Below are 11781 nucleotides of genomic sequence, written 5' to 3'. Positions count from 1 at the left end.
AACGGGCAAAGTGGGGTTGTTTTACCTATGGTAAAACGGGCAAAGTGAGGTTGTTTTACCTACGGTAAAACGGGCAAAGTGGGATTGTTTTACCATAAGGGAAAAAAAAAACACACACACATTTGTCTTTTTTGTAGTTAAACAGACTTTGGGTGTTTAGGTAACATTTAGCTGTTTGTGTGGGAAACAAACGGAATTTTTGGCTGTTTTTATTAGTTTACAAACTAAACAGCCAAATGTCTTTGTTTGCAGGTCAAAGTATGTTTGTTTACAAACATCCATTGGCTGTTTCTATTTGTAAACAAACACATATGGTAAATGGCGACTGGTCACACATTTTTTTTACAAGATTTTAATTTAAGGACACAAATATCATCAATATGAGAGTCCAATTTTTTGGATTTGACGTCTTTGTGATTTTTTTTGTTTTGTTTCCCCCAAATTGTTCCTTTTTAAAAAAACACTCAGATTTTAGGTTTGACTTTTTATTTCAAACTGTACTGAAAAACTAAACATGGAGGAAAAATAGTCATAAAACATTAAAGCCTAAAAATAAGAAACTAACATTTCTTTGCTTGTTCTTTTTGCTCTGAACTGTTTCAATCATGGTGGCGCCCTCGTGTGGACAGAATGAGAACTGCCTATTTTTACTGTTTAAATTTTGGTTTAAGCTTTTTTTTTCATGTGTGACTAATTTAATTAATCTTTCTCTCTGCTCTCAGTGAGGAAGCCAACCACAGCGAATCAGCCAGCTCAGCTCCAAAGGTGAACTAAACATAAAACACTCACCTGAACAGTGACTTCCTGTAGAGACACTGACTGTAATCCTGCAGGTTTCACACTAATAAAATGCTTTTCAAGTCAGAATACTTTTCTACATGTTTTTGTCAGTAAATGTTAAATAAAACGGGAATGATAAAAATAAAAAAATCTCATTTATTCAGGATGTTCTTGGCAGAACTGGTAGTTCATTCTTACTGGTGGGTTTTCTGCACCAACCAGCTTTTAAACATAAATTATTGCTCAGGTTCAGGTTTGATGTCAGCCTGATTTATCCAGTCTGAAACCAGTTCGGATGTGCGTTTGGAGTCGCGGTCCTGTTGGACCCACCGTTCCAACCTGTTTGATCCAAGGTGCAGAAACACCCACCGCCGTGCTTGACAGTTGGTACGAAGAAGTGCTTGAAGGTCCTCTCTGTCTGCAGTGATGTAGAACTGGTGTTCCAGCAGGTTCTAGATTAATAGACCTGGCCCTTGTGGGTCCTTGTTTTTATCGGCGCTACAGTCATACATTTGTTGTTTCACTGCCTCTTTGGCTGGTTCTGTTGTAAAAAAGATTTTTAATGTGACGTTTCTCTATAAAACGTAAATGTATAGCATCTGGGTCCGAATTTGAATTTGAGACATTTAAAACCAACTGTGTGAAGTTTTGTCCAGATGCAGGCGCATATTTCATGCATGTGCGGCCAAGCGGCACATTTCTATCAACGACGACGACACTGGAGTGCAACATGCTGATTTACTCAAAGTTGCGTTAAGCAGTAAACCTCATCATCAGTCCACTCTAAGCTTTTTCCACTCTCCATATCAATATTTATCATCTACGCACAGGGTTCAAGTGCCAGCGCTCATGCGCGTTAGATGGAGGTACAAAATTCAGAGTGCCAGCCGATGACCTGGCACGGCAGCTACAGCGGACTTGGGGGAATTTCTGCAGTTCCATGTAAACCCCGAATCTTCATCCAGAAAACTATGTTTCTGCAGCTGTGTCCGTATAAACGGGGTCCAAGTCAGGTCTTCTGGACATGTTCTTCTTGTTGAAACGTTTCATCTTTTATCCAAAAGACTTCTTCAGTCTGAGGAGCTGCAACAAACTCAGTCATGTAAAAGGAGGACCATGAGTCTAACAATTGGTCGTTAGTGCCCTGATGACCGCTTGCTATTCGAGGGCTGAGTGATAACGGTGATAACGATAACACTGTAAGAGGGTGACAGTTGAACACTTGAACATTTTCTAAACGCAACGTCCCAGTGGCTTTCAAACCCCAAAATACATTACGGCAAAGACCAGTTCATCACAAAGATCCAGACCCCCGACACAGAGTAATATTGTGTATGTTGTTCAGTGTCAGGAGGGTGATCAGACTTACATCGGGGAAACTAAACAGCCACTGGTCAAAAGGATGGCCCAGCACAGAAGAGTGACATCATCAGGCCAGGACTCTGCGGTCTATACTCATCTCCAGGCCAGCGGTCACTCGTTCAGGGATGAAGATGTTCACATCCTAGATAGAGAGGAACGATGGTTTGAGAGAGGAGTAAAGGAGGCCATCCATCGGTAAATGGGTGGAAGTCTGTGTGTCCAGTTGTCACCCTCTTGCAATGCTGTTGCTAGTATCACTCACCCCTCTGTGAACAAGCGGTCATCAGGGTGCTAACGGCCAATTGTTAGGGCTCTAAAGATCCATTGTTAGGCTAATGGTCCTTCTTTTACAAGTGAATAGCTAGTTCTGGATGTCACCAGCAAACTGGTTGATCCACTGTGATAAGGTGCTATTTATGACTGTTTGTTTGTTGCAGGGATTCAGACTGAAGAAGTCATTTGGATGAAATATGAAACGTTTCAACAAGAAGAATCCACCCAGAGGACCCGACTTAACCTTGTTGGATGTGTATTCTGTACATTTGAACAAGACTCCCTTTTTTTTTTTTTTTAGATAAATCTTTTCAAAAAATGGGTATTAAAAACAGAACTTTCTCCAAAAATTGGAGTGGACATGCTGAGTAGTTCCACGAATGAAGGCAAATTTATTTGTAAGTGATGCAATTTTTTTCCTTCTCCTGTGGCTCTACAGTTGAAATTCCAAAACAAAGTGAGCATTTTCTTATAACTGATAAGTAAATTAGTTTTTTTTTTATGTCCTTTCTGAACAACAACAACAAAAATAGAACATTTGTCAAGTAATTTCTACAATATGAAGGTTGATCTTGTTTTTACTCATAATAATAATAATAATAATAATAACAATAATAATAATAATGTAATTATTAACTAAGCATGTGTACTAACCTCACTGTGTGGTTCTTGTTGTGTTTGCATGCTGCATGTGTGTTTCAAACCCTGCTGCTGGAGCAGAAGCCCGGTCCTCCTAGTCGACCTCCATCACAACCGACACCGTCTCCGGACCCAAATCGGCAAAACACCCGCCTGTTGGAGGACGAGGCATTGGGGCTGGCCACTGACACAAACTACACCAACATGGCACCACAGGTCAGACTAAACCTAGACAATCCTCACATTAAAAAGATCCATCTGATGGTTTTGTCATCTGAGCGACCATTAAAACGCAGACCCCATTCAAAGAGTTTAGGTTGATTTTTCTTGGCTGCTATTGCGTGAATTTATGAAATTAGTCATGAATTAAATCTAAGATATGTTGGAACACTGATGAAATGGTAACGTTAAAAACAAGAGACCCGAGGATTGAACCCTGAGGAACTCCATGTTTCTTCACTGTTTTAAATCCCTTTTATACGGTGACTCTAAGGTGAAAATGAACAACATTTGAAAAAACAAAATTACATTTGAAAAAACTGAATTAAACCAATGCGGAAGTGGCCAGAATCGCATTAGAAAAAAACGGAATTACATTAATCAGGAAGAGTTTTTTTTTTTTACTTTATTAACAGCATAAAACAGAACAATATACAGTACACACACAACGGAGATACAGTTAGCAGGCTATCATTTTAACTGTATCTCTGTTGTGTGTACTGTATATTGTTCTGTTGTTCAGTTTTATGCTGTTAAGTAAAAAAAAATAATAATAACTTTGTTTGGCTGAACATAATTCCGTTTTTTCAAAATGTAATTCCATTTTTTCAAAATGTAATTCCGTTTTTTCAAAATGTGATTCAGTTTTTTTCTAATGTGATTCTGTTTTTTGTTTTTGTTTTTCAAATGTGATTCCGTTTTTTCAAATGTGATTGGTTTTTTTTTTCAAATGTAATTCTGGTTTTTGTTTTTTTCAAATGTAATTCCGTTTTTTCCTAACGTGATTCCGTTTTTTCAAATGTAATTCCGTTTTTTCCTAACGTGATTCCGTTTTTTCAAATGTAATTCCGTTTTTTCTAACGCGATTCCGTTTTTTCAAATGTAATTCCGTTTTTTCTAATGTGATTTGGGCCACTTCCGTTTTGGCCACTTCCGCTTTGGCCACTTCCACTTTGGCTTAAAGTAATTCAGTTTTTTCAAATGTAATTCAATTTTTTCAAATGATATTCATTTACACCTTAGGACAACCGTAATGTTATCTTCTGCTATTACATTATCCCACAACTTCAACTTGATATTTTATTTACAAAGATGATTCAATTCTAAAAACAATATTAACAAATTCGTCCTATTCTACCTACGAAAACATTTGACTAACACTAACTCTAATACCACCTCTAACATGAATATATATGTGTGTGTGTGTGTGTGTGTGTAGCAGTGTGAGCCCAGGTCAGGGGTCAACCTGCTGAACTGGGATGTTGAAGTTAGATTTCCAGCTCCGGAGGTGGATGTGTTCAATGCTCAGGTCAGGTGTTCATGTTGAAAGTGAGTGTGTTTCCATGCAGTTTGAACCTAAACATGTGAAACGTTAATTATCCGAAGTTCTAGCTCATGATGTACAGAATATAGTTTCTAATTTTAAAAAAAAATCTGAAAATATGCATAACAAAAGTGTTGGTTTTTTTTAGTCTCGGTGTGTAAATCTACTCTGTTTGCATGTAAACAGAAATGTGTGTGTGCTGTATGAAAGCAGACAAACCTTCACTGCATGGCTTTGCATGGTCCTAATCAGGTCTTTTTGTTTTACCTGGTTTTACTTTGTCCACTTTTGAATTTATCACCTTTCTTTCAGCAAAAAAAAGTTCAGGATAAATTTTTTTTTATAAAAGGTCCACCCTCCTTTTAGTTCCAGGGTTTTACTTTCATCATCAGTAGTACCGCCTCTAGAAAACTTCTCAAAGGAGTGCACAACATCAAGGAGGAAAAACATCAGCAATGACCTTTGCGTAGCAACTGTTATCAGTTTGGGAAAAGGTTTAAAGTCATGACAGGATGGCTTGTTTGTAAGGGTTGCATGATAAAACCCGTCTTTAAACAACATGGCAGCACCACTTAGGTTTGGAAAGTTTCATCTGAAGGGACCACAAGACTTCTGGAGCAAAACCAGACCTGAGTAGAGGCATTTACCCATAATGCACAGCAGCAACCCCCTCATAACAACTGTCTGCACTGTGGTGGAGAGCTGTTGGTTTGAGCTTGTTTCACAGCCACGGGACCTGGGCACCTCCTGTAGACCAAAGGTTTCTAGAGTCAAAGTTGATATGGGGACCAAACTACAACAAATTGAATGATTTCCTACTTGAACTATAAAGAGTTGGGGGGTTCTCAAGTATTTGCTGCTGTTATTTTGTGAATCAGAAGCTGAAAATGTAGGAACCACTGTTCTGGAGTCTTCAGTGAGAACATCTGTCCAGCAGCTGAAGCTTGGACCAACTTGGGTCGTGATGCGATAGATCCCAAGCAGCAGCTCGTCTACAACAGAACGGCTCAAAAAAAGAAAAGAATCGAGGTGCTGCAACAATCCAGTCAAAGTCCAAAAGCTCTGCCTGACTGAAATGTCTATGTTGGGACCTTCAGTGAGCTGAGCAGAAACCAGTATCTGCAAACCTCAATGAACTAAAGCGGCGTTTGAAAGACGAGTGGGCCAAAATTCTTCAAGATCCATGCGAGAAACCGATGACGTCCTACAGAAAACCGTCTACAAGCTAGCTGGTCATAACCCTCAAACTCAACGACTGTAAACTTTTTTTATTCCTAAGACTAGAAGAAACAAATAACTTAAAGTATCCACTACAACGGATTATTGCTCCAGAAGTTCATTGAAGTTCTAGAATTGCACCGCTCTGGGTGGCTGCATGTTGGGAGTAGCTCTGTTACTTTCATTCTGAGTTATTGCTGTTGAAAACTTTAATTACTCTTTTTTTCTGGATGTCAATCACTTTTTTCGAACTCTGGTATCGGATGCTGTGCAGCTGGAAGGGTTTTTACTGAAACTTTTTTTTTACTTTTGGGCATTTGTTATGATGCGTAACCATGGCAACAAGGTGTTTTTTAACAACCAGGAGCAGCTGATTAACATCTCAAAAGCTCAATAATAGCTCAGCTACAGCCCCAAATCTCAAATGAGTTGAAAAGGAGGCGCCATGGATGAATTCCCGTCAACCTGGTGGCGTTGCTCGAATACCTGATCGCCGAGATCCTGGAGCTGGTGGGAATCTCAGCTCGTGACTGGGAGGATCGGGATCATCCCCGGCACCTACAGCTGTGTGTCCGTGGCAACGAGGAGCTCGGCAGACTGCTGGGAGGAGTGAGCATTGCTCAGGGAGGAATTCTGCCCGGCATTCGGGCAGTTCTGCTGCCCAGGAGGACCGAGAGGCCCGCTGGATCTGGGTGGACGAATTGGTATCTGTGGTCAGATTCTTCGGATTTGCTGCAGGAGATCCTTCCTGCCCACAGCTATCGGCATCTATAGCAACTCTTGAATGAAACCAGATGATGAGCTACGACAACACTTAATTTCCATTTGGGATTAATAAAGTATTTTTGAATTCAATCTTTCAAATTCTGGTTTAAAGCAAAAGTCCACAAAAACTTCAACGTTGGTACATAAGGCATCAGAACTTTCCTTCCTTGGTTAGACAGGAAATCATGTGGCCTTCATTTGGCACCATTAGTCCTCAAAAATGGTGAGACACTGATAGGAAGCACAAAACTGTCCATGTTTGATGATGCAATAAACATTTTTGTCTCATTCCTTCCTGTTCCACATCAGGCGCCATCATGGGACTCGTGGGTAAGCCTGAGCCACTCGTTCTGTAGAAAAACCACTGCTGCACTTTAATAAATGGTGAAATAAACTTTTCCAACTTCCTTCCTTTGGCTTTGCTCCTCCTTGTATCGTGGTCCTTACTGTTCCATTCCACCCTTTGGCTTCTCCTGTATCCTTCCTCTTGATGCAACCCAACCCTTGGTGTTGTAGCGAGAGCAGACTGCCTCGGAGCAGGTGCCCCAGCACGCCGAGGACACAGAAGAGGCCCAGAGTGGTTGGGATTACAATGAAAGCAGCCATCAGTGCTACAGTCAGCCCAGGACTGAGGACTGGACTGAAGACCAGGGATACACTGCACCCAACTGGGATGATGTTGAGGAGGAGGAGGTAGAGTTAAGGGTCACAGATGGAATCGCTGAAACATCCTCTTGATCAGTCTTAGATTCCTTAAAATTTGCTGAAAGACTCTAAATGATGGTCTTCCTGAAGTTCCCCTCTTTTTTTCCTACTTTATCCTCCTTTTTCCTTTGAACTCTTTTTTTAATTATTATTCTTTAGTGTGCTTTGATTCACCAGAGACCTCTTTCCTAACACACCTGGACTTCTCTCTACATTCTAGCTACAGAGTTTGGTGACCAATGGCTCCAATGGAGAGCTTCCTCCAGGGTTCCTCTACAAGGTACACCACCTCGTTTGCCTTTTAGCTGTTGAATAAAGACTCTGGTTTGGCTTTCGTTAAGATTCGTTATTCTTGTCCTCCAGGTCAAAGCTGTACACGAGTACACCGCCACAGATAATGACGAGCTGGAGCTGAACATCGGCGACGTTGTTTTGGTTTTGGCTTTTGACAACCCAGATGAACAGGTACCGTATTTTCCGCCGTACACGTCACACCGCCCTATAAGTCGCATTAGTCCATATTTGTCTTATAAAGTGGAAAAATCCATAAATATGTCGCTTCGTCGTACATGTCGTATCTATGCGTCACCGTTGACGCGTTGCGCTTGTTACGCATCACCGCTGACAACCTGGAAATGTGGGCTGGTGTTGTACCAAAAACCGATGGGCTGCCAAATGGCAGCTGCGGGAGCGTGCACGGGAGGACTTTAACAAGAATTTAACTAAATTAACGCTTAAAAACAATTATTTGTTCGCTCGAAATTATAGTAAATGGGTGTCACATTCTAACTTTTGCTTAATGAATGCACTTTGATGCTCAAATCAGCTGCATTTCAAAACCCACTACGCGGAAACATGAACGCGCAGAAGGCGACTCGGTCCATTTTTTCCGAAATTGAACAAAATAACCACCTAAAAACAATTATTTGTTTGCTCGACTTTATAGTTAAAGGTGTGTCTCAGTTGAACTTTTACTTAATAAATGCACTTCCACGGTCAAATCAGCTGCATTTCGCTGGGGCGATGCAGCAAAATGCAGCTGATTCGGTTGCTCCAGGCAGACGACGGTGGCAGACTGTGGCAAGCCGATTGTGTCATTAATAGCCACTTTTACCTATTGCAAGATACAAAAGCATGCCTTACTACTCAAGTGCCATCTAGTGGCTGAAAATGGTAGTGTTAAATTTTTTTCAAAAGCATGCCTTACAACTCAAGTGCCATCTAGTGGCTGAAAATGGTAGTGTTCAATTTTTTTCAAAAGCATGCCTTACTACTCAAGTGCCATCTAGTGGCTGAAAATGGTAGTGTTCAATTTTTTTCAGTCAGAATGAATGAAATATCTCAGCCAAAAATTGGTTTATAAATATGGGGAAAAATCCATAAATACGTCGCTTTGGCCTATAAGTTGCAGGGCATGCAAATTATGCAATAAACCGCAACTTATACAGCAAAATGTACGGTATGTATTTTTTGTGTTTATTTAGATAAAGATCTTTTAATTTAGGTTTGTTATTCCTATAATAATTTTTATTACAAGTCTAACAGCATTTGAACTGAAATATGAGCCCAGAGGTTTTTTTTTCTTGTGTATTATCGTTGAAAGTGCTCTGGTGTGTCTTGTCTGTTCTCAGGACGATGGCTGGCTCTTGGGTTTAAAGGAGTCCCACTGGTTGCAGAAAAAAGATATTTCAGCCAAAGGTGTTTTCCCTGAAAACTTTACTCAGAAGGTTTGATGTCAACGCCACAAACAGATTCTAGCCTTTGTCTCCTCCATCACCTCAGTTCTCACCTCGATTTTTGTTGGACCCGTTGAAAGGCATCATATGATTCAAATGATGGAAAACGGTGCCTGTTTAGTCAAAGTTCAAAGCTTTTATAGGAAACAAACAGTCATGGGGAACAAAGTCCACCCTTTTAGTTCTAGGGTTTCCATGTTCAAGCTGTAGGACTTTATCAGTCTCACATGGTTGTAGAGGCATTTTGTCCCATTCTTTGTAACATTGCTTCAGTTCATTGATGTTTGCAGACGTTACTCACCTTTCGGCTCACTGAAGGTGATTTCAGTCAAGCCAAGGTTCTGGATTTGACTGGACCCTTGCAGCATCTTGATTCTTTTCTTTTCGAGCCGTTCTATTGTAGATGAGCTGCTGTGTTTGGAATTATTGTCAAGTTGCTTCTTGGCCCAGTTTGGTCCAAGTGTCAGCTCTTGGACAGCAGTCCTCACATTTGACTCTAGAACAAGATTTTCTGAACTGTTCAGCCTCTGACCCACAAATTAACAGCAGCAGACACCCGAGAGCCCAAACGTTAATTAAAAAAATTTAAAAATAAATGAGAACACGAACAGTCTCAACAACCATTAGCTAATTTTAGACATTTTAAACCATAGCTGAATAACAAATTTTAAATTAGTCAAATCTCTGGAAATCCACTTTGGACCTACATCTTGGTGTTTTGAGGCCTTTGCAGATGCTGATTCTCAGTCAAGCAACACATAAATCTGAGAGGAATGAGGCGTTTGCTGCTGTGCATTCTGGGTAAACGTATCTACTTTTGTCTGGTTTTGTTCCAGAGGTCTTGTGGTCCCAGTGATGTTTTAGAACCAGTTAAAGAGCAAATCAGTTTTATTATGCCTTAAACCTTAGAAGTGAAAGATAGTAGACTTTCTTTTTTCCATGGCTGTTCTGAATTGAATTATTGTAGAATTAAAACCCAAATTATTTCCAGAAACTTCTCTTGGGAAGTTAAGGTGAAAAATAATGGACATATTCTAAATTAGGTACTTTTTGTGGAATTTATGGGAATTAACTGGAAATTTGGGGTAATTTAAACAAACTATGATATTCAAATGAAAATGTAATCATTTTGTTTTTGTTAGAGGCAGACGGATGATTAGTTTGACCAAAAGTGTCTATTGCACAAATTGCATTTCACAACTAAACTAGTTACAACTCTGAACTAAATGTTTTATATGTTACTATTTCCATTTGTCTCTACATATTCTGCATAATATATTAGCAATCTGCTTATTTTAGTCAAAATTGTGCTAATATATAGGTTCTCCAACTTTAAAATCCCAGACAACCGTTGTTTTTTTAATTCTACGTTTATTTCCATAAAGTCCCATGAATTCACATGAAAAGTTTCCAACTTTGAAAATTTCTTGAATTGTGCATCCCTGTTTGGGAACTCTCCTAGATCCTTTGCATGGAGCATTTAATTCGAATTTTTTCCGTTCATGTAACACGAGGTAGTGTTTTTTTTGTGTAAAATGAACTGCAGGAGTCCAGTGACACGTCCTAGTGGAACGCCACATTTAACATTATGTTTTCAGGACTCGACCCTGATTTATCAAACTCTAGTAAAGTTTCTTATCCAAGGGAACAGGTTTTTTTTTTTTTTTCTAGCACTGGTCATTTTGAGGATATGATTTGATGTGTGGCTTAAATTTTTTAACGCAGAAATGGTTTTATTATTATTCATCGATTCACCGAGAGATGAAACGATAAACCTCATAATAGAAACTGTCTTTTATTACCTTACTTTCATCTTTTTATGACACTTGTTAAAACATTTTTAAATAAGATTTTATGTGTCTGGACCTTAGGAATAGCTCATTATTATGTAGACACATCTTTTTTTATTTTATTAAAAGTGAAGTTTTGGAGTTCATAACTGCATAAGCAGCTAAATAAAAGACTTGGAATACATTGTAATATATTATTTAAAATGTATTTTTGGTTGGCTACAATCATTTTAAATAATAAGCGTATGTAACTTGTATTTACACACTTTGTGAAATAAATTAATAAAAATCAAACTGGTCCATGTTTTAACAAATGCACTGTCGGTGTCATTAAAGATGAATGCAACAGGGTATTCTGTGGTGGTGTATTTTTTAAAGAAAGGTGACAAAACGTGAAAACAGAACTTATTGACCAGTGAGCGGCTTTGATGGTCATACTTTTTTTTTTTTTTCATGCTTCTACTATGTTTTTGGAGATTACCAGTACAACTTCATGAAACGCTTGATATGGAAGTCAAAGAGTTTGGGTGAGTGTATACTCTTACCTCTGAGGAAGGTTTGAAAGAAAACCATCGGTCCTCCAGCACCGAGAGACACGTGGAGAAAAAGAAGACAAAATACATGATTGGATGGATAAACTGTAGAAGAAGAAAAAAGACTGAGGAAATATGAAGAGTTTGTTATAGCTTTAAATCCTCAAATCTAAACTATGATTTCAAAGTTCATGCTCAATAATCCAGGTAAAAAATCCATCAAAGTTCAGTCAGGTCCTCTGGACTTTTTTTTTTTTTTTTGAGATGTTGTTCATCCAAAGGACTTCATCAGTCTGAGGAGCCACAACAAATGTGAGTCCCACAGAACCAACCAGTTTGATGGTGATTAGATAATTTCTAGCGCCCACCCTCTCCCCCGTCGACTCCTCTGAAGCAGCCGTAGCCAAAGTGGCTCAAAACACAACCCTGCTTGTGGG

General features: G+C 39.3%; 1 protein-coding gene across 3 annotated transcripts in view; it reads left to right on the top strand.

Moving 5' to 3' along the window:
- Positions 1-9087, top strand: part of bin1b (bridging integrator 1b) — a 23937-nt gene extending 14850 nt beyond the window's left edge. For all 3 annotated transcript variants that reach the window (XM_037696655.1, XM_037696654.1, XM_037696653.1), the window contains 4 exons: positions 723-765; positions 7506-7565; positions 7649-7750; positions 8917-9087. In XM_037696655.1, coding sequence (XP_037552583.1) covers positions 723-765; positions 7506-7565; positions 7649-7750; positions 8917-9018 — 307 coding nt within the window. In that variant the 3' untranslated portion in view covers positions 9019-9087. The remainder of the gene's footprint in view (positions 1-722; positions 766-7505; positions 7566-7648; positions 7751-8916) is intronic.
- Positions 9088-11781: the final 2694 nt, after the last annotated feature.

The sequence above is a fragment of the Nematolebias whitei genome, chromosome 23 (assembly GCF_014905685.2).
Source record: "Nematolebias whitei isolate Nwh7 chromosome 23, NemWhi1, whole genome shotgun sequence".
Lineage (NCBI taxonomy): Eukaryota > Metazoa > Chordata > Actinopteri > Cyprinodontiformes > Rivulidae > Nematolebias > Nematolebias whitei.
Note: the sequence above shows the minus strand (reverse complement) of the source record. Positions and strands in the feature narration are given on the sequence as shown.